Source organism: Lepisma saccharinum, chromosome 1 (assembly GCF_977018435.1).
Source record: "Lepisma saccharinum chromosome 1, izLepSacc3.1, whole genome shotgun sequence".
In the NCBI taxonomy this organism is placed as follows: Eukaryota; Metazoa; Arthropoda; class Insecta; order Zygentoma; family Lepismatidae; genus Lepisma; species Lepisma saccharinum.
In genome coordinates, this window is record NC_139229.1 from 180,180,712 (window position 1) to 180,204,768 (window position 24,057).

Genomic DNA, 24,057 nt, shown 5'->3' on the forward strand with positions numbered 1-24,057 from the left:
ACCCCGTAACTGGTTGTGTGATCTCCCACCTCGGCAGGTGGGAGTGCGGTCAGCAGTCTGTGGGTAGGCCCTGGCACTCACGGGATGTTGTGCCATGGGTTATGTTATTATTAGGATACCATAGCTTGATTGATTGATTGTGATATTGTACGTCTTATTAAAGAACATACAAAAAGTCAGCGTGGGAAGTTTTTAGGGAACAACTTCCTCCTACCCAAGATGTTCTTCGACTTCGACTGCACATAACATGAACCAAGCTCTTATTTGGATATATACATTTCATACCAATCCAATTATTTTTTTCGCCAGAAGATGGATGGAAACTTTAAGATAACATAATTATGTATGCCGATCATGGCAACTCCTAAATCATTTCCCAATGAATTACTGAGCATAACTTCTTGCAAATGCACTAAAGGATTAGGATGCTCTTGTACATCGGCAAAGCTCTCCTAATGTCCAGGCTGTGAATGTTATGGAAAAGAGTGCTACACTTATCATGAGAGCTGTTGTGATCAATCCATGCTCAATTTGCAATAGAAAATTCGTAACTTTTTGAACATCCCTCGCACATCATTTTAAAGTAATATCATCTCAAAAACTGTAAATCGTTACGAATAAAACATGTATTCAAATGTACATGAAGGTTATATGTGTCTTCCTTGGTAAACTGAACTGGAGAGTCTGAAATGCCAGGTGTAAAATCTGCGTTATAATACAATGCCGACAAATATGTTTTGATTCATCACTTCGGAACTAAGAAAGATAAGTTCCTCAAACAACTTGCAACATAATCAGGAGAAACTGTACTTTACTTTTTATCATAAACATATTTTCGATCTGATTGATATTTACCATATTAGAAACAAAATACCATTTCGAGAGCAAGAAAAATATTTATCTTTGAAAGTTTTTTGTTTCTATATTCAACGGGTAACTATAAAACTTAAGATTAATGGTAATTTTATACTTCGTTGGAGTTTTCTCTTTCGAATGACACCAGTTTTGCAAGTCTGTGTAGCATAGTAACGTTTCTATCATGAGAGACAGCAAGCGAGGTGTATTTCATCTGCTGCCATTTTCAATCCAATATGGTGGCCACTGTCCCAGGTTGCGAAGTTGGCACATCTCTTTTTTAACTCTCCATGATGACCTCTTTCAGAAAAATAGTGTTGCTGCTTGTGGCGGTGACATTCCCACAAAGTGACAAGTTTTGGCCAGTTTGTCACCCTACTATGAGCTCACTAAGTGAAAAATTGTCAAAATATACCCTGCAAGGCAGATGTTTTTACAGATTAAACAGCAGCATACTGGTTCTTTGATTCATAGGTAAGTGTAGAACTTAAGCTTATGTAAGTAAGAGACTACTGAAAGCCTAGGAATGGTGTAGATGTAACCACAGTTAGCTGTGGTAACAGATAAAAAAATCAGGAAGCTAGAAAACAAGTACTCTTCAAGACAGTCTTCCACAGTCAATGACATAGCCTGTTTTCAGCAAACTGATGGTGTAAAAGGCACCTGATTTGGGACATTGACCCTAACATAGGAGAAATTAAATGATGTGAGAAGTTATTATGTTAAGGGGCTGTATAACCAACCATTAAGAGTCTTCCTGAACAGCTCATGAAAATCCCTCCACAGATGAACAACTTGAAGTGGCACATCTTGCTCACTTATAAATTTGAATTTATCCTTGTACGTTCATTAACAGAAAAAAGATGCTGCCACGCTATATACACGTAAGGCATGTGTACCATAATTACACTACTAATTCTTGGGAATTATCTGTCCTGCAAAGAAATGATAAAAGAAATTGTTAGTAAAAAAAATGGCAAAAATGACACTTTTGTGGAGTCTAAATATCCTGATAATTATGTGAAGTGCAAACTTTTCAATAATTCACAGCAACATTGTTGGAAGAAATGGATTTTGATTAAATTCTTATCTGATTTGAAATTATGAATATTTGAAAGCAAACTCTGATATTGCTATGATATAGTTCCAATGAAAAATTTGCACATAAAAATTTATAAATACTCTGATGTGCTTTTGCTACAATTTTTAAGACAGAGAATTGGTAAAAGTATTGGTGTTGATGGACTTCTAGTGTTTGTTTTCCATAGCGTTCTTTTCTTTGAAAGCAGCATTTGGTCTGCATCAGTTCAAAGTGGTTTCAGCCGAGACTTAATAAATATACAACAATGTTGCAAACTTGAACAGCCATCTGCTGCAGTGATTAACAGGTATGTGTGTGAGGAACAGTGTTTCCACATTTTTAATAATAACAGCTGTACGTACCCAAAATTATTTTATTTGAGAACAAAAAAAAAATATCGAAAGTTTCTACAAATATGGTTCGTTTCAGAACAGTTATTGTCCAAAAGCAATAAATTCGAACTCACTTATTTTCGTTCGTATTTTTTTCGCATCATACTAAGGTATTATTCCTACCGAGATTCCCCGGTCACTGACTGGCCAGCTGACCAAATCGCTTGGAAAACAAAATAATAGTAAAAATGTAAAATGCAGTGTTCAGGTTTTTCGACTGTTATTGTTCCAAACAATCATCAATCATATCAACACATGTCAAGTGAGAAGCGGTGTTCACAATAAGCAACCTTTGTCGTCAAATGGAGGGCCGAGGCTGTGATTTGTAGGGGCGGGGAAACAGTTGAGTGGTGGGGATAGGCAAGCTTGGGCTGGTAACATTGCTTGCAGCTGGGGTATCTGCAGGAGATTTGTTCTCCTTGCTTGTTGCGATTGACTTGTAGAACTCCTCGAATTGAATCTTCAAGTCCTGCTCGGATTTGCTGGCAGCACCTGCTGTTGGTTCCCCGCTTTCTTCCAGATTCTCCTCGTCCACTTCCTGTAATAGAAATATGGAACATTTGCTTATCAGGTAACTTTTTACAACAACATAATACATATTCTATCATCACTTTCATATTAGACATTATTTTTTCAATGTAGCATCCGCCAAGTGTATTATAAATTTTTGCACATCTCCCCCATCAAACTAAAGAGTCCTTTTTCCATTTTAGAATGTACAGTATTTTTATTATGATAGAAATATAATGTGTAGAAATCAAGTAGAATTGGTGACAGAATGTGTAGCTGTTCCAAGATGTATCTGCTGTAAGAAATAGTGGGAGCATTTTTAAGAAGTTGTGGGTGTATTTTTGTTGTTTTCAACAAAAACAAGAGCACCCACAACTCCTAAAAATACTGCCGCTACTTCTTATAATGCATACAACATGTTTGAATAGCTACTTCTTACAATACATACAACATCTTTGAACAGCTACTTCTATGTTCTATTCAAATCTTATTTCAGCAAAATTCATACAATGGGGAAGCTTGAGACCAAGGTGACATCTGACGAGACATTTCCAACCTAAGTTTCTCTTTGAGACTTGAGAATGAAAATCACTCAAATGTTTATTCCTCACATTACACTGTAGGATAACGATGACTACTTCGACTAATTAGTGGGTTTTATTGTCTACTAATTGACAAGTATTAGTCGACTAATGCCCACCACTAGTCAAACATAGAATTTTAGTGTTTGTCTCTTTTCTTGCACATGATGAATGAGAAAGATGCCTCCAGGCGGTCCTTTCAAGTTTTCACACACCATTGGGGTTGCAATATAATGGCTTTGTCTTGAGTGTTATCTTTATATGCCTTTCCAATCATCTTCCAACTCGGCTTTGTTTAATGTTTCAGGCTGAGTTAAAGTAATGCACTTTTTGTAATGTACCCAGTGCTTGAAGTGAGAGGGGTTAGGGCAGGGGTAATGGCATCCCCCCCCCCCATAGCTAGCAAAATTTTCGCAGGCTATCTCCCCAGCTTTCTCACTGTCGCCTTGTTAAGCCATAGGAGCATCCTCCAGATAACCCCAAGGCTTGACCAAACATCCTCCCAGCTAAAATTTTTCACTTAAAGCGCTGAATGTATAGACTCCACATAGTGTAGTAATTTCCCATGCATTTTAGCAAGAAATCTCTCCCGCTTTTTACCCTACTCTGTACATTTACTGGACAATTGTTGAGTGCCAGTTAATGTGAAACATGGTTTCGTCCGAGCAAAGTTCGTGGTTATCTTCTCTAAAAGCAAGAAGGTTAAACGCGATGCGTGTGATGTCTCATGACTAATGCCATGTCAATCTGTCATTTGCGACCAATATTGGTCATGTGCAACATTTGATGGATTTTTTATTGTCGATTTTATGGGTTGAGTGAAAAAGTGCCGTTTTGGGGACGCATATGGCAATGCTAGCAGGTCGAAATATTGTCAACAGACGCACGCCACATGTGCCTAAGTATTGGCTATACATTTACGTGAAAAATCGTAAACCAAGATTTGGTGCCGAAATTGGACTCTTGAGAGAATCCTAGTCTGCCTCTGGTTACACTGAATTATCTTCGCTAACTTTCGACGCTACTGTGCCTGTTCTTTTAATTGATTCAGCATGGTGTATTCTTTGGAGCAACGCGTGTGCATTTGCTGAAGAGTATTTTAGTACTCATTCTTACACTCATGTGCAAGAGGTTCTGCTGTACCTTACAAAGCAACTGTTTTACTACTAGTCAAACACCAACAAATGATCCCACAAATTGTTGAGTTGGTATTATTATTGAAGATTAGGCACACACAGGAGATATACTACGTAGAAATTTTCAGCGAAAAATGCAGGCTCGACCAGGACTCGAACCTGGGTCTCTGGCATACCGTACGATTTCTCTAACCACTGAGCTTTCCTGGCCTCGCCTGATTTCTCGCTGTCGCTGTTTTACCTATATGGAATCGTCTCTGCCAGTGCTACCGCAGTGGGATATGTTGCCTTTGAAACACAGTAGACTTCGGCATTGCCTGGTTCCTCCCAGCATAGAGATGTTAATGCATTTTTCGCTGAAAATGTCTATGTAGTACATTTCCTGTGTGTGCCTGATCTTCAATAATTAACATCTCTACGCTGGGAGGAACCAGGCAACGTTGAAGTCTACTGTGTTTCAAAGGCAACAGATCTCGTTGCGGTAGCACTGGCAGAGAAGATTACACGCAGGTAAAACAGCGACAGCGAAAAATCAGGCAAGGCCAGCCCGACTCAGTGGCTAAGTGGTTAGAGCAATGGCACGGTATATCAGAGAACCGTGGTCGAGTCCTGGTCGAACCTGCATTTTCGGCTGAAATTTTCTACGTTTGTCTATATTGTTGAAAATCAATTCTCAGATGTTTTAAGCAATTTTTTTATTTTCATTTTTTAAAATAATGTAATTGCTTTTATTTGGATACATGCTAACATAAATTCATTAACCCAGTGATAGCGTACATGATTAGTTTAGTGCAGAAAACCTGGTGTAAATACCTCTTCGGTTTTCATGATATTCATTTTCAAAGTTTGGGTTGTGCGACTTTTGAAACACTCTGTAGTATGCACAATTGCTAGCAAGTAGTTTCCTAGCGCCGGATTTTCAGAGCTGGCGCCTAGCTTTGATGAAAATTTTTCGAGGACTGGTCACAGGCAATGATAATGGGACACCTATATCCTGATACACGCACTATCTTGCATAACGTTATGTGTGTTGCCTAACCCTACGGCGATGGCAGAACTTACTATTGGAAATGTGCTAGTAATGGTCGACTCAACTCGCTTTCATCCGGAGGTCTCGGGTTCGAATCCCGGCGAGGGCATGGGTATGTTTTAATGTCCGTAACAGACTTGTAAATAAATGACATATGACGGGCGCAAATAACCTTAGTGTTGACGTACCCATAAAAATAACGAATATTTACAATAACAGTTTTATTTAATTATTTACATAAATTCTAACACAAATCGCAGGAAAATTAGTTTTACTTTTTTGTTGTTGCTACAATATTTTACTTTTTATATTTAATTTTGCAATAATAAATAAACACACACCACGCCGTGCTTTAGCAATAATGCCTTTGATCATAGCCGTTCCCGCTTTCGCAATACAGACTTTTCATAAGCTTTCCTTGCATACTTTACTGCAAGCCAGTGTTAAATAAACTCAAAGACTTTAGAATTATTTTCCCCTATTCTTTGGACTAGAGGAAGAGATTTCGAGGATAACTAAATATCGTACATATCAATATTGCCTGAAAGTCGTGTTTACGACCTCAAATTGTTCAGAATTCACTAAACAACATACTGGTATAATTGTCATATCACCTCGTTATTTTGAAACTCTTTTTAGTAAAAAATTTAACAATACTCATAATTATATACTTAGTATATAGTAATAAGTCATGTGTTTTGATGTCTCTGGTCATAGCCCTCCCCCCCCACAAAGTTGACGTTTTAGCGGTCTCAGCTCCCCAAAGTTGATAGTCTAGAACAGGGGTTTCCAACTGGCGGCCCGCGATGCTTTTTCTGCGGCCCGCGAAGCCAGTTTGCAAAATACATTATTGTAATTTTTGTTAAAATACGTTCTATTTTTACTGAAGGAACGGAAGCTTTGTGAAGAAGGACAATATCACAGGTAGAATTGATTTTGCAGTCAATAATAATCAGAAGAAGAATCTAAAATAACGCAACTTTCTTTCCACACCATGCATTCCACCCCTTCGCTATGCGGAATGTACTCGCCCGCTTCCCACCTCTTCGCTGGAACACAACTGGAACAGTTTCAGAGTATGGACTTCCTTAAGCAACTGGCGTTTCTAACATATCACAGGTCATCTGAACGAACTGAATTTGAAACTGCAGGGAAGAAGCCAGCTGGTGTCAGATTTAATGGGAAATATAAATGGGTTTCGTAATAAACTGAAGATTTTCAACGTTACTTTAGAGAGGAATAACCTGGTTCATTTTCCAAGCTGTCGGCGGCTAGCAGATGATGAAGAAACACTGGATGACTGGATTTTTCTGAATTCAGTGCATATATTAAATAAATAATGGATGAGTTTGACTCCAGAATTAAAGATTTTGAAAAACTTAAAAGCAGCATCCAGCTATTTAGCAATCCTCTTGGCACCGAAGAACAAGAAGCTTCTCTCCAACTTGAATTGTGTGATTTGCAAGGCGATGTGTTCTTTCAAACTAGGGAAGAAAAGGGGCCAGAGTTTTTCAAATACCTCTCAAAGGAACGCTTTCCAAACCTTCGTAGTTTTGGGCAAAGAATGACATCGATGTTCGGCAGTACATACACGTGTGAAAGTGTTTTTTCTTCAATGAAGTTCATCAAGAACCGCTACAGAAGCCGACTGGCAGATTCTTCACTGCTTCACCTTCTGAGACTTTCAAATACAGAAATTGAAGTGGACATTCCAACTTTGATAAAAATAGCAGATCGGCCTCAATTTTCACATTGAACACTTACTATGAAGGATTCTTATTTGTATGGTGTGTTTTTCATTTATTTCAATTCATCCATAAGTATTGGGTTTTTGTGAAATAAATTGTAATTATACAATTTTGATTTGTGATTCCATTGTTTTTATTGCCTCATTTTAGAAATTTACGTCATGCGAAAGTACTACATTTTCAGTTCAGTACTTACAATTTTTGTAATTTTTAATCTCCCCCCCCCCAAAAAAAAAATGCGGCCCACCAATCAACTGCTGGATATAATTTTGGCCCTCGGACCTTTTGAAGTTGGAAACCACTGGTCTAGAACATTTCAAATGTGTATTTAAAGTCAAGTTCATGTTGCACAATTCAGAGTAAACTTTACAAGAGAAGCAAAATAATACACAAACATTAACATTGGGGGGGGGGGGGGCTCGAACCCCACCCCCAAGCCCCATGGAGTCGGCGCCTATGGTCAGTAGTGCAAACAAAACATCAATGCTGAAATGTTAGTTTGCAAGACGTGCATGCCACAAAACACCGAAGTGACGCGAAAGTGAGCAAGATTACAGATACTTTGGACTGTACAGGTAACAGTGGCACCAGACATTTTGCTTTGTTTAGAACTTTGAAAAATCACCAAGGACTTGGAGGAAGGGAAATCGACAGAGAGTGCATTTGAAATACGGTCGTCATTGAATTTTTTTCTAGACCAAACAAAGCAAATGCCTCTGTGTGACTAAAAATCCTGGAAAACCTTTAAAAATATATATAACCTTGATTCAGGTGCATAAACCAAAAATAGGTTCTAACAAGCAAAATAGGTTTTTTACACTATAAAGTCACTGATTGCATTTTGTAAACACAGAGTGCTTTACTCCTTACTCCTTACGCGTTCCGAGGTTTGCTCTTTCTTTACAAAACACATTTCCGAGAGGTGGCGTTGTAATCGAACAGGATGGATACAATCAGTACAGATAATTGAACATGCTTGAGGAGTTCGCCTTGTGCTTCGGTATGGGGCGGACGTGTGTGTGTTGTGTTTGTCCCAATTATATTGCGAGGGACCTATTTACCCTTGTGAATAGGAGGAAGAGTTTTGTGTTAATATTTGCGAAGGACCTACGTATGTGAATAGAAGGAAGAGTTTATTTTCACGTAGGATGTTATCGGATTTTGTCTGATACATTCCTTCAGTACACATGTCCAAAATCGCCGTCTTTAATGGCGACAGGGACAAACGGTGAAGAAGAAGAATGTACATGCTTGTGACCAATTCTGGGGGTGTTCAAAAGCATTTTACCAATTTTTTTTGCTTCTATTATCGTGTACTTTCATCTGCGTCAGTTTGCGCTATTACTTTTGAGACACACTGTACATACATATCCTACATACATACATACATACATACACACACACACATATATATATATATATACCGGGTGAATCACCTAAAACTTGCACCCCAAATATTTCAGAAATGGAAAGTGCTATTGATGGATGTGCTGTTTTCACAGAAATGAAGTGTAACCAAGGGCTCATAATTGTAGCCCATACACAGATTTTTATATGTGTATGTGTATGTGAATGTGTATTTCTTTTAGAAAATTACATTTTTTTTTTTCAAATGGAACAATGCCTATTGACAGTAACAAAAGAAAACTAGAGTAAATTACTAGGTAAATCAAAAACTAAAGGCAATTTTGTGTTTCCGCAGGAATAAACGCAGACTGGGTGTGTCTGACGTCACCACGTGTATACTTGGAGTGACGTGGAAGTAGGAGTATCCATCACTGCCTCATTCAGTCGAGTGTCTGAATTTTCTTGCTCGCTTCGCTCGCATTTTTACTGTTTTCTGTAATGCATTGTAAATTACCAGAGAGAAAAGTTATAACTACTAAGTACTTCAGACTCTTGCTGCTAAACAGTTTTGTTTGGAGGAAAAGGAGAGTGGCACATTTCAGAGACAAATTTATTTATTCGTTATGGTGCCTCTATGTTGCTACAAATATATATATATATATATATATATATATATATATATATATATATATATATATATTATATATCCATCAATGCAATGAAAGTAAAACCGTGAGATAAAATGAGGTTTTCCTGTCCCGACTGAACTTTCATCACGGCTTTTGCCCCCCGCCTAATCAGAGGGTCTGCGCACGCCTATGGTCGTAATACAATGGACTCTTTTTAATTCGAACTCCAAGGGAACACGAAAAAATCGAAGTAACAAAAGCATGTGTCATTAAATATGATTTCAAGGTGAATAAACGTCTGTTCGAATTATAATGGCTTGTTGCATTTCGATGACATTATTGGTGTGTAAGGTTCAGCTATCCACATACTGTACATCGGAACAGAACCTTGTAATGTCCCAACAGGTTGAGATGGTTTAGAATTGGTATCATATTGTTTAGTAAATTATCATCAGAATGTTCATTCTGAGTACCGGAAATATCGTACAGAAAAGCTTATTTTCATGTAAGTTGCATCCTTCGTCATGTGTAATGAATTCAGAGTAATATTTATCATGTTGTGCTTTTCGTTATAACAGCTGTTTCTCGTACATTCAAGCTATTAACCTCTGGATATTGCATCACTGTTATTTTACCGTTCCTTGATACGTCCACACAAACATTTTGCGCTCGAGGTAAAATTCCTGCCACCTGTCATTGGACAGACACTCCACGGCCCCTGCGATATACTTGGTTCCGTAACAGGTTTGTAGAACGGACATGTTTCACTTTAATCCCTTCAACTGTGTCGAACGGGCCAACATCATTCTCCAACAAATGCAAGGCGAATTTCCTTTTAACCATGGCGTGGAGGATGCGGAAGTAAACCACAGCTTAATACCTTTGAGAGAGTACATTACTGTCGAGACTGCTCTTAGAAATATTTCCTTTGCGAGAGGACTTGGAGCATCGAAAACGAGTGCGGAAGGTATCAGGTACGTTCAGAACAATTTTATAAGTATATACGAATATTGTAGACTGTAGTAATAGTTTTTTACACCCAATGCAGATAACCCTCCACCATAACATATTCTTGACTTTTGAATTAATTTTCTTTCGGCGTGTATACCATATCGTATATAAAATTTTGCACGAATATGCATAACCCCCCGCAGTACTTGACACACATTATATTTTCTAAAATTACGTTGTTTTATGCTTCTTTTGGCTAAGCTGACGAAATAAATACCATGCTCAGGCCTGGTGCGGTGTCTAGTCAGTAGGGAGTCTGGCTGCTACCTGGGTTCTATGCCAGGGGTGGATAATGTAAGGTTGGAATTTTTCTGGCCTTGTCCCTGACTAAAACATCTCTGGGGTTCCCCCAGCCTCAAATAAATATATACCTGGGAAAACCCCTGGGGGTAAAGGCGGCCGGAGCGTGGTGCTGATCAAATCACCTCCAAAAATGTTCGAGATTGAGAATGTGTGGTGCCCAAGGACGTATTTAGGGGTGGGGGTCCCGGGGGTTCGGACCCGCCCCCCGAAAGACTTACCAAGTTCTAAAATTACATAATCAAAATATAATTGTTTAGTATTTGTTATATAATCGATGCTTATTTCCGCTCAACTTATTAGAAGGCAAGGAATTTGGCTAATACCGCTTTGAAGGACAGTTCCAAAGATTTATGCACATTACTAGCCTACTTATGATAATATGCATAAAATATTAATCAGACACTTTAATATTTGTCAATTGTAATAGGCAAGTAAAAGTGATCACCGTACAATTATTCTTGCCTGTTACAATTTGATCTAACTCCTTTTTTTGTTATTCAATAAATATTCAATTCTTTATCTGTTCGACATTAATTTCCTTGCCAGGGAAGAAGTTTTATAAAAAAATTTGAAGACCTTTATTACACGTAAGCTAGATTAATGAGTACATGCTGTTATGTACATATTGTTTTACCATCTTATATACACCTATTCATGTAATAATAACAATACAATATTAATGAATTTACATATTTAATTAATATTATTTTAATTTAATATATTATTATTATTATTGAGACATTTGTTAGGATCCCCCCCGAAATGTATTTCTAGATACGTGCCTGGTGGTGGGTGCTCTTCCTCAACATCCTACATATGAGCCTTCATTGCACGGTAAATGTGAACGAGGAATTTTAATTACCTTACGTTCAGGCCAGGACTCGAACCCGGAAGCCAAATTATGAAATATTGACATAAAAATTATACTAATATATTCAATAACCTGTATATTTCTTACACTAATAAAAAAAGCCATATCCGGTGGCGGGGGCTTCGTCGCTGGGCAAGAGGACATGGAAAGTTGTTGAAAACGATATTGAATGGCTGCCTTCCAATATATATATATACAGGGTGATTTCGAACTCCCATTACAAACTTAGGGGGGTGAATCTAGAAGGAAAAACAAGCCGAAAGTGCCATGTGGCAAAATTACGAAAACGGCACCGTGTGGCTGCCAGAGCCGTGAGAAAATCGGTTCACACCTCTTTCAAAGAGCAATAACGTCTGAACCACGAAAGATACGAAGATCGGCTCTGGCGGAAGTGGAGGAAGTCGTATCCAAACAATATCAGGGCGTTGAAATTGCGGCGCTTTTCGTAATGCGCAAGGGGAATCCCCAAAGGAAATGGGGAATCCCCACTGCATGTGAGCGGAAACTCGCGCAAAATGGAGAAAGACGACGAGGGAACATGCTGTCACAGGACGGTCGAAAAGTGACACATGGAGGGAGTCCCCAGAGGAGCGCATGAAGTGCGACAAATGGAACATGCTTGGACAGTGACTGTCGCGCATCCCAGATGGTACGCAAAACGGAGTGATGGATGTACACGTGCATGCTACGTGGAACGCAACGTGCAATTACAATTGCGATATGAACTACTACGTGCCCCCTCCCACCGGGAATTCGTTGAACCCGGGACCTCGGGAGTACAAGGTCAACCGGAAGTCGGCTCTCTGAGGAGCAGCACCAAATATCCACGTGCCCCACGAATGCAGGGACACCTCCCTAAAAGGCACAGCCACAAAAAAAAAAAAAGGAAAGAAATTGGCACGTACGTATGAAGGGTTTCACATTGGAATGTACAGTATCACTTTGGCGGAAGGAAAACAGAGAGTAGCACAAACAGATAAAAATCAGTAACACAGATACTATTGACCCTTTGTCCTGAAAAATAGGCAACTTGTGCTAAATCTTGAATCATTGCTGCTTGATGTTTCTGTTCATTACCGATGGTATGAAGGAACGACGATGAACTCGGAATGCAGCACGTAAGCACTGCGAAGGACAGTATGAAAACATCCTTTGGCGTGTGCAGAACGGAAACTCACAACAGGGGCTCAATATGACGACCACCAACATCGATGCACACATTGTACCTTCGAAGAATGTTCTCATACAGACGATTGAAGACCAGTGGATTCTCTCGAATGAAGTCCGCTGCTGCCACAATCCTAGCAACCAGGTCATGCTCAGAATCGATGGGGGTTTCATAAATGAGACTCTTCATGCGGCCCCATAGAAAAAAGTCCAGGGGCGTTAAGTCGGGAGATCGTGGGGGCCACGGCACGGGCCCGCACGCCCTATCCATTGCCTGTCATATCTGTGGGTCAGATGGTCCCGTACGTCCCGTGCAAAGTGGGGTGGCGCCCCATCATGCTGGAACCACATGTTTTGCCTAATGGCCAATGGCACATTTTCCAACATCTCGGGCAATGTCTCTTGGAGAAAAATCAGATAAGTACGACCTGTGAGATTGGTGGGAAGTACGTATGGGCCAATTAAACGACCGGCCAGTATTCCTGCCCAGACGTTGATGCCCATTTGCTGCTGGAACCCACGAGCTTTCGTTGCGAATGGGTTCTCTTCATCCCACACATGGCTGTTGCGGGAATTAAAAACACCCTCTCTGGTGAATTTCGCCTCATCCGTGAAGAGCACCAACTGTGGAAACTGAGGCGTATTCACGCAACGACGGACAAACCATGTGCAGAAGCGAACACGTGGTTCAAAATCTGTGGGACCCATGGCGTGCACCTTCTGGGGGTGATATGGGTGCAGTTGTTGATCATGAAGGACATTCCACACTACAGACTGAGATACACCAACATCCCGCGCTACGATTCTGGTACTCGTACCAGGGTCTTCGTGCACAGCATGAAGAATTGCCTCCTCCACCGCAGGCGTGCGCCTCGTCCTTGGGGCACCTGTGTCTACTCTACTCACAACAAATGTTCCAGATTCACGAAGACGACGGTTCACTTTTTCGAATATGGTGTGTGATGGCGTCACACGTTCCGGGAAACGTTCCTGGTACATCGCACGGGCAGCCCTTCCATTGCATCTCGCTTCCCCGTAAATGAGCATCATGTCTGCATACTCCTCGAAACTGTATTGCACCATCGTGGGAGTTTTCACGTCCACACACACCCACAACGTCGTAATGTTCCCAGAAGATACGTCGTGTGTACGTACTCAACCAATGTGTCACGTCCAGCGCTCTCTCCATACAGTCTTGCAATACCCAGAGGGCGCAAGGGTCAACTTCGACCAGGGATAGCGAGTGACTCCTAGTATGACGTCAGCGCACACCTTCATGCATCACAGAGGCTACGAACGGGAAGGAACGTCAGTAAGTACGGGTTGGTCGCTCCCGTTCCATGTCCTTCACGTGAGAACGTTAATGACTAACGTCGGACTCGCATGGGATACCTCAACACGCTCTTCAGTAATGTAGTACAGAACAATACGAACGTGTCCCAGCATTCGTGGGGCACGTGGATACGTATTTGGTGCTGCTCCTCAGAGAGCCGACTTCCGGCTGACCTTGTACTCCCGAGGTCCCGGGTTCAACGAATTCCCGGTGGGAGGGGGCACGTAGTGGTTCATATCGCAATTGTAATTGCACGTTGCGTTCCACGTAGCATGCACGTGTACATCCATCACTCCGTTTTGCGTACCATCTGGGATGCGCGACAGTCACTGTCCAAGCATGTTCCATTTGTCGCACTTCATGCGCTCCTCTGGGGACTCCCTCCATGTGTCACTTTTCGACCGTCCTGTGACAGCATGTTCCCTCGTCGTCTTTCTCCATTTTGCGCGAGTTTCCGCTCACATGCAGTGGGGATTCCCCATTTCCTTTGGGGATTCCCCTTGCGCATTACGAAAAGCGCCGCAATTTCAACGCCCTGATATTGTTTGGATACGACTTCCTCCACTTCCGCCAGAGCCGATCTTCGTATCTTTCGTGGTTCAGACGTTATTGCTCTTTGAAAGAGGTGTGAACCGATTTTCTCACGGCTCTGGCAGCCACACGGTGCCGTTTTCGTAATTTTGCCACATGGCACTTTCGGCTTGTTTTTCCTTCTAGATTCACCCCCCTAAGTTTGTAATGGGAGTTCGAAATCACCCTGTATATATAATGTATGTATGTATGTGTATATATATATATATTTAAAAAAAAAGTGTATTATATAAAAATTCTGTGCTAACTTTCTGCGCGGCTTTGAGGCCCACCCAGCCTCGTATAAATGGGTACCTTGGGGGTGAAAGCTGAAGACATCATCCCAACTATGGCCGAGATCAAGAATGTGTGGAGCTCTATACCTTCACATAGGTTCATAGAAAATATGCCGATTTTTTTTGTTCCTAGCTACTAGACTGTTATAACTTTTGCACATTCTATATATTGGTGATTTTTTTTAGGATGTCAGTTCTAGCCCGCTTCGTTAAAAATATATCATTTTCGTGTCTCGTTCTCAGTGAGGGAACCCGAAGTCTGACCTTTGATTAGAGATTTGTTGCGGCGGTGTAATCATTTATTAATTTCCACAGCAGTATATTTTCATGAAGTGTTCTTCGTTCTTGTAGTTTTGTGAAGTGAAACTCTGGGACAAGATTGTCATAGTGTTCAATACTTTCTCTATTTTGAATTTTATGTACCGAAGAAATACCACCTATATAATGATATCAAAATAACAGTAATCAATTAGCTTAAATTGCTACATGATTTTGAAATATATTTATAATGTTTTTCTTGTCCACACAAATCCAACTCCTTTTAAAATAATAGCCACGCTTATAGGCTATAATAAAAAATAAGGTTTTGGCGCTACCCAAAAAGGACATCCCGGTTTGGCGACCCCCCTGAGGGTGGCGCCGGCGTCACCCGGCCCATAAGCCGCCCCAGAGCAATTAAAACTAGTTGTAGGTGCTCCAAAGGTGAACTTAAATCTTTTGTTTACCAACAATGCAACGTAGAATTGGCGAGAGGATTATCGCGTGGCAGATTAGATGTGTATTTAAAACATGTAATAATTCACATTAAACATGCCTCGGGGAAAGGTGAAAACGTGCACAGCTGCAAATGAAGCCATGGCTCTGGGGTTGCCAGCCAGTTGATGGAAATATTTATACTCGTAGTTGTCGGCTGGCAACGCTGCAACTGCGATGCGACTTGAGAGAGCCGGTGGTTTGGAACATTTTCAAGTGAAGTAGTTTATTGGCTACAAGACTGAGGTGTTTGACTTCGTTCTGAAGTTCGATTATGAGGGACGTTTTACAACACATTCAATGGCGTACCGAAGGGATGGGGTTGCAGACCTGCCACCAAATTTATCAACATAAAAAAATTGAATTTTAAGGGAATTTATGAGGAATGTTCCTGGGTAAACAAAAACAAAACAAAAAAAAAACCATCTGACAATTCGATTATTGAAGGCGGGGATGGAACTCCCGGTTTGGCCAAGTTCCCAATGTAAACAAGTTGAATACAGATTGTCTTCGAGTTTATTTTGTTAAAAAAGATCGGATACAAATTGGATCACTTAAAATTTTTAAGTGATATAGAGAAACAAAGGTACCTCGAAAAAATTGGTAAGTTCCCGGATCTTTTCGATGCAGATGTAAGGGACAATACTAATACAGGGTGTCCGGGCTAGAGGTATACAAAAATAACTGCTTATAATGCCAAAACTGCTACTTGTATTTATTGTCTCGTGAAGCTCAGTCGATAGACCATCGATTCCAGATTTCAGTACTCCACTTTGTACGATCAGTCGTGCTGTTGAGTCACGCTTGCGCAGAAACTGCCTAGCCATCTAGATCCCCAGATCTGACACCATTAGACTTTAGATTTTTTTTTTTTTTGCATGCCACTTCATTAAAGATGTTCTGTACAAGAGAAAAGTTCACGATTTGGGTGATTTGAGACAGCGTATCGTTGCGCTAATAACTCCTCAAATGCTGGTCAACACTTGGCACGAGCTTGAGTATCGTTTGGATATCTGTCGAGCTACAAATGGTACCCACATTGAAGTGTACCAGGGTACATAAAAACTTTCTGAGTTACTTTGAAGAAAACTGGGACAAGAAAGTTAAAAAACTTTACAGATGCTGCAAATTTTTGTGTGTAATTTTGATTACCTCTAACCCGGACACCCTGTATTTTCCAAGGCAATGTTGATCGTCTACCAACAGTTTCGTTTTTGATAACACTTCTGCAGGTAGAAATGAAGCTTACATTAATTATGAACTTCGATTACAACAGTAAAAGAAAACAATATTTACCACCGTTATAATTGTTATTATACATTAATAACACTGGTCAACAGCCAAAATGCGACATGAGTGATATATACAATTTCTAGTCAATATTGGTCTCCTAAATACGAAACTGTCGTTAAAAATTGCAATTGACTAATTATAATTGAGTTACAGGCCATTGTTGATTTGGAGAAGTTCCCTATATATATGGTATTGCATAGCTGTAAGAAGTAAATGTTGAGTTTTTCTTTTCTTATCTTATTTTTTTTATTTGTTGTAAGGAAAGGGGGAACTGTTCAAAATCAGCCACAAAACCTCTTTATTCATTGTTTTGTGAGGTGTTAATTTGTGCAGACGTGATTCTGGCTTTATAAAACTATGTTGAGTGTGTGCATTTATCGAAGATTGTGTTTGCGTATTACGTAGTCCCTTTCTGGTAAAGTTGACATTTAATTAAATTGATGAGTAATGTTAAAAAATGCCACGTAAATGCATTATCAATGCTAACAATGTCTGTTATGTTTATGGTCATATTGTGTTTTCTGGACAGCGGAGAAATATTACCCCTGCTGTAAGAACAGACTACAATCTGTATTTCGGTAAATACTGCAAATTCGGAGATGAAGATAAGACTTGGGCTCCACATTTCCGTTGTAAGACCTGCTACACGAATCTGCTGAACTGGATGAATCACAGAAGACCATTGATGCCATTTAGTATTCCCTTGATTTGGCTGGAGCCCACTAATCATACAGACGATTGTTTATTTTTTTGTATGGTCCCATCAATACAACGTATGTCCAATACTAAAAAGAAGACAATTGTATTTGCAAATATTCGATCTGCTTCTCGTCCTGTGGCGCGTAATGAACTACCTGTTCCAACACCCCCTGAATCTTATTCCGTAGACTCACAAGACGAACCGTACGATCCACAACCTTCCACATCTACAGATCCGGACTTTGCAGGTGATGTTAAACTTACAGAACAGCACCAGTTTGCCAAGGCAGAGCTATTAGCCTCCAGAGTTCAACAATGGAATTTTCTGGCTAGTAATGTGAAGGTGTCATTTTATCGTGACGGTCAAAAAATGTTGCAAGAATACTTTTCTACCGAATTAGATCTGATATACTGCAGTGATATTAATGGTTTATTGGGGGCTATGGGCATTAAGCACATCTGCGAAGAGTGGCGGTTGTTCATAGATGCATCGGTATAAAGTCTAAAAGCTGTACTGTTTCATAACAGCAATCAATTGACGTCAATCCTTATTGGTTATTCTGTGTAAAAGAAAGAATCGTATGATAGCCTAAAATTCCTCCTTCAATCAATTAAATACAACAACTAGGTATATACCTATGGAAAATATGTGCAGATTTGAAAGTCATTGCTATTTTAACTGAACTCCAACAAGGCTATACCAAATATTGCTGTTTCCTCTGCGAATGGAATAGCAGAGATAAAGCTTCTCATTTTATTAAAAACGATTGGCCATTACGTCAAAGTATGGAAACTAGAAATATGAATGTACATAATGAACCTCTCGTTGAATCTGAAAATATTATACTTCTTGCACTTCATATAAAGCTTGTACTGATCAAAAACTTTGTCAAAAAGTTGGATCGAAACTCTTGGGTATTCAAATATCTACTTAACAAACTTCCAAAAATCAGTGAACAGAAGATCAAGGAAGGAATTTTTGTGGGTCCTCAATTCGTCAACTTCACCAGGACGAGATCTTCGAACACCTGCTAAGTGATGTTGAGAAAGGTGCATGGAGTTCTTTCGGAGAAGTCTCCAACAATTTTTTGGGAAACAAACGTGCTGAAGACTATGAAAAACTTGTAAATAATTTGGTTTCATCGTATCAAAAAATAGGTTGCAATATGTTCCTTAAATTGCATTTTCTACTCTCATCTCAATTTCTTCCCGAAAATTTGTGGGGAGGTAAGTGATGAACACACTGAGCATTTCCACCAACAAATATCTGTAATGGAGAAAAGATACCAAGGAAAATGGAGTAGAGGAATGCTTGCCGACTATTGCTGGACAGTAACCAGGAATGATCCTGAGCTTCACTACAAGAGGGAAGCAAAGAGGAAGCGGATTTAATCCCACGTAAGAAGTACAGAACACACCATACAGTAGTATAGTAGAAAATATTAATTTTGTGATTAATGTAAAAACTATGATTCATGAATTTACTTGGAAAGGCAAATGGAAATGTACCCACGTTTTGTACTGTTTGCATAATACAGTTCAGCGTAAAAGTCACATGCACACCAAGCATACGTCATTCCACTACATTAGAACATTGGGAAACCCGACTTTTTGACAATACCTCGTATAATTCTTAAACCGGAAGTCGAGTGGCATTTTCATTGTCAGTTTCGTGTTCAGCATCATGGATTGATACAGAAAAGTGAATTTTCATCCATGTCGCAAAAAAAAAAAAAATTGTTGACCAGTGTAATATAACATAATTAAATAAATTGATTCGAAATTTATTATTATTGTTCCATCTACAAGCCGAGTGAATATCCAGCACAACTATTTTCCATTAGTTCTTTAAATTTTAGAGTCACTATACTGAAATGCACATTTATTGTATTTTGTTATTAACTTTTGCAAGTGTCGGTCATGAAAGGAATTTAGAAGTTAGAAAAAAATACTCTTAAAGTTTATATTGTGTGGCTTCATCTAAAATTATATTTTTTCGATTTCTCAAAACTGTGGAACCATTTATTCTTGGATTAAATGTTAGAATATAAAAATGTAACCTGGTTCCTGTATTTTTCACTATTTTTTTATCTAATTCATTTTTTACATTGATTAATCTGTTCGAATACTATCCAAGTGGACTTTATTTCTGTTATTAACAATAAAACAACAAACTTTCTGCTTTTTTGTAAGTTGAAATGAACGATGTCAATTTCCGGGAGGCGGTCGAAGGACCTGTTCGACACCCATGGAGAGAGCGCTTAACTTCAACCAAAAGGCAAATGCAAATGATTATAAACAGTTTAAACTTTTAAATTTAGTCAACACATGTGCGTTAGACAATTATAATTTTCGAAACACGTAAAATATTTTCATTTGATTTGATGAAGTGCCGACTGCAGAGCCTACTCCCTCGTGTTTGTGTCCTATCTTTTCTCTTTACTGCCTGAATCCATTGATTTTTCCGTCTCGGGTCTGTCTGAAACGATGCATAGATATCCGAGAGCAATTATTTGTTCCCTATCTCACGATGAAACCAAAAGCCACACAAAGATTGTCGCCTTTTCTTAAGACACTGCCTTTACACCTTTGAAGTCCATGTTATTCTTTCCAAACCGGAAGTGCAGTCCCCGCCCGCGCCAAGGAAGCACAGAAATGTAAACATCCGGTGAATAGTGCCCATACTGAACTTAACCAGTAGCGCCAGGTCATACCTACCGACTGCCGGCCTCACCCCTACATGGCTCAGCAGAGGTGGATGATCATCCAACCACGACATGTGGTCAGCATGACGAACCCACAGTCGTTGTTGTCGGTTTTCATGACCGGATTACGCTACTCATTCGTAGCTCTCCAATGTTCTCACGATGGACTGGCCGAAAGTTCACGAGAAAAGTTGTTAGCTTCCCACCAGGAGTCTCGAATCGGGCCGCAATCCGTAGCTCGAGTCACGAAGCGAGAAAATTTATATATGAATATCTTGCAAAAGAAAAAAGTACAAAGTTATCAATTAAATTGATAACATTCTTGAAAATTTCCCAAATCATTGTATTGACTACCATTATGGCTGTTTCGCTCTCTCTCTCTGTGTGTAACTTTTATTCATACACCTCTATATACATACTTAATGTATGTGGAGGACAATTTTTTTTCCTATGGGGATTCAGGCACAGATCACATTGGAATAGTAACAATCAACAATTATCAAAAGTATCCACTTAAGTTAAGAGGCACGTGGACTCCATTCACGAATCAGAGTTTTGGCAGTTTTCTTCCAATTCTTAAGATCGGATTTCAAAACTAAATGCGTGAATATTGTGATGGACAGTTTGGATACAAGTATCATTGACCCCGACTGTATTCTAGGAAGTGTGTAATTAGGGATCGGTAGCGCCCTAAGCCGAAACATTAGTTGCTCCCTCTCCCTCCTATCAAGGTGTCGCATATTTTCAGAACTGCATTATCAGAATATTTCACTAGATGTAAATAGGAAAGCAATAATAATAAAAAAAAATCAGGGAGAAGTTTATTCTTATAACAGGGTGTCTACCAAAATATCAAATCCAAGATTCTTAACTTTTTTATTCCTTTTTCTTGACCTTTCTTTCTTTTTTCTTAACATTTAATTAATCGGCCCATAATCAGGTATAGTTGCAAAATTAATAAAAAATATATTTTTATTCGATGAAAAACCCTTACCACAAGGCAAGTTACGATGAAAACTAAACTGTACTTTAACAAGAGATTTAGATTGGCTTTAATTATTAATGCATGCAAAAATTAATGCTTCAGATTTCATCCTAGATGGATTTGGATTGATTTGTTGTTTTAAGTCCACTTTATGCACAGTAAGGCTAATCGAGACTGGACCTACAGTTTAAAGTTGGATCCGAACCACTATGTGCCTCCTTCGAACCCGGGGCCCCTTGGTTACAAGGCGACAACGCTACCACTGCGCCATCGGGGAGGCCCCCATCCTAGATGGAGAATGGCCACATTACTTTATTTAATATTTTTTACAAAACTTCAAGCATACAAGAATGTAATTCTTAAGAAACAAAGTGAACAAATCGTAACCACAATTCAATTCCAGATTTTCAAATATTCAATTTTATTAAATCCCAGTACAGATATATAACAATAAAAATTCACTATACTGTAAAAAATAGGAAAACTTCTTGACCAAAAACATAATTTCATGAATTTTTCTTGACTTCCTTGACCTATCTGTTCATTTCTTGACTTTTTCTTGACATTCTTGACTGATAGACACCCTGTATAAGGTCAACTTATATCGTTCATTTTTCAACTTGATAATACTTTACATGTTACGTTCTGACGAATTTTCGCAAACTTTTTTATTTATATAGGATAAAGGTTGGTATTATCGTGATATAGGTTAATATCGTGATAGTTTTGTATTGACGTATTACGAAATAACCTCGCGTGCGAGAAACTGCCTGTTGTTCGTACGTGTTTCGTAAAGGTCCTGTCAGTAAGTGAGCAAAATGGTTCCAGGCAGAAACACACGTGTTGACCAGGAGAAGAAAATACAGAAACTATCACGATATTACGATAATACCAACCTTTACCCTATTAACGTCTTATTTTAAATGGCGGAGTTAAGGCCGTACAAGGAATTTTCTTCCACTCAACCATATACATGAAATTAAACGTTAATAGTTAATAATTATAACGTATGATACTACACAGTACATAAAAATTAACTCTCATCTTCAATTTTAGTTACCTTGGTGTTGAAGTGGTTATTATACTACCTACTGCAGATCGTTTTACAATATTATTCGAAGTTTTAGGAGTTTTAACACACATTTCACATGCCAGTTTCGAAGGAATCAATCAACATCAAATCAATATTTCACGCCGTAGTATCATCACAGATCGCACAAGTCTGCATTCGATTGGCGGAAGGAAATATCAAGCGACACGTGTAGTTTCGGGTGCGAAAACGCCATTACGACAATGCTTACTCTCGTGTTTGCAGTTCTCGTTTGTAATATATGTGACACAAAAAATACATTACTATTATTGCCTGAATGATCTATATCATTGCACAAACAGCATAACAGTAAAAAAATCATCACGCGTTCGTTTACATCAGAAAAATCCTAACGAAAATATAGGAACAGTCCTTTTTATTACATCTGGGTCAGAGACTTTTCGCCTGCGGGAAAATTGTAGAGAATCGTTCAATGGGATTTTTTATTATATTGAAGAATTTGTCTTGCATTTTAGCCGGAAACTATTGACAACATGTGAAGGAAGACGCGCCTATTTGCTTATTCTTTCTCGACTAGTTTTCTGACTCCTTGTATGACCCTAAGCCTTCTGATTAATATGACACTGATTCTAGCAATGATGCGCAAAAAGTATAACCCTTTGGTGTGTTTGTGGTTGTAGAATCGAAACCAGGAGTTTGCCTCATCATAGTTCGACCAATCATCACAGGTATTTTTATTTTACCTCAATTTTTATAACTCTCGATGATCAAACATACATTCGTTTCAACGATAGTGGTGAGGACATAGCTGAAGTGACGAATTGTTTATCCACCATTTCTGCATATTTCTACGAAGCTGGTATTAAAGGGCCGTTCCATAGATGCGAGAAGTGTGCGGACACACGAGGTGGATATATGGAGATGGAAGAGTCTATGGATAAAATTTTAGCTCCCTAGCACATCTGCAACACAGTCAGGGTAAGAACTTTTTGGCCTCCCCTCGTAAGAATTGACAGCCGCACATTTGAAAGTCCTTCAATAACGTGCCCACACAGAATAGGTGTGCAAGAACCAGTGGCATTCACCTGACCCTTGTAATAAAAATGATTGCCGTAGTGGTAATGCTGTCACCTTGTAATCAAGGGGTCCGGGCTACGATTCCCCGGTTGCACAGTTGTTAGGATCCAACTTTAAACTGTAGATCGAGTCCCGATTAGCCTATGTGCTCATGAGCTCGTACTCCGACAGTAGCTGAGTAGGTGCTTAAGAAGTGAACATACGCTCCCGTTTTCGAATGAATGAAGTCACTGCTCTCATACTTGCCAACCAAACGACCGTCTCATAGATATAAACTTTTTATAACCTGGCTGCGTACATACATGCAGGTACTCTCGCTCTCGTGTCTCTTAGAACTTGCCCTTATTCACATCAAAATTCAGGCTTCGTGCTGCGAAATCTTGAGAAATAAGAAAGGTACCGAGACCAAGACGGGGTTGTAAAAATCGAGACCGAGATCTACTGTTCGAGATTTTATTGTGGTATTAAAAAAAATACCTAAAACAATATTATTTTGCTATGTGACGTACGAAATGGGCATCTACCTGATTATTTACATAAGTCATATACAATGTAGTCAGTTCATTAGTAGCAGTGTGTTACGTGGTTGCATTTATCTTCAGGATATGTTTTGAGGTGGAGGTCGTAGCGTCGA

At 39.3% G+C, this 24,057-nt stretch overlaps 1 protein-coding gene across 3 annotated transcripts in view; it reads right to left on the reverse strand.

The window, feature by feature from the left end:
• Positions 1 to 2,295: 2,295 nt before the first annotated feature.
• LOC145990403 (uncharacterized) overlaps positions 2,296 to 24,057 on the reverse strand; it is a 64,414-nt gene continuing 42,652 nt past the window's right edge. For all 3 annotated transcript variants that reach the window (XM_083126101.1, XM_083126104.1, XM_083126106.1), the window contains exon 3: positions 2,296 to 2,866. In XM_083126101.1, coding sequence (XP_082982227.1) covers positions 2,627 to 2,866 — 240 coding nt within the window. In that variant the 3' untranslated portion in view covers positions 2,296 to 2,626. The remainder of the gene's footprint in view (positions 2,867 to 24,057) is intronic.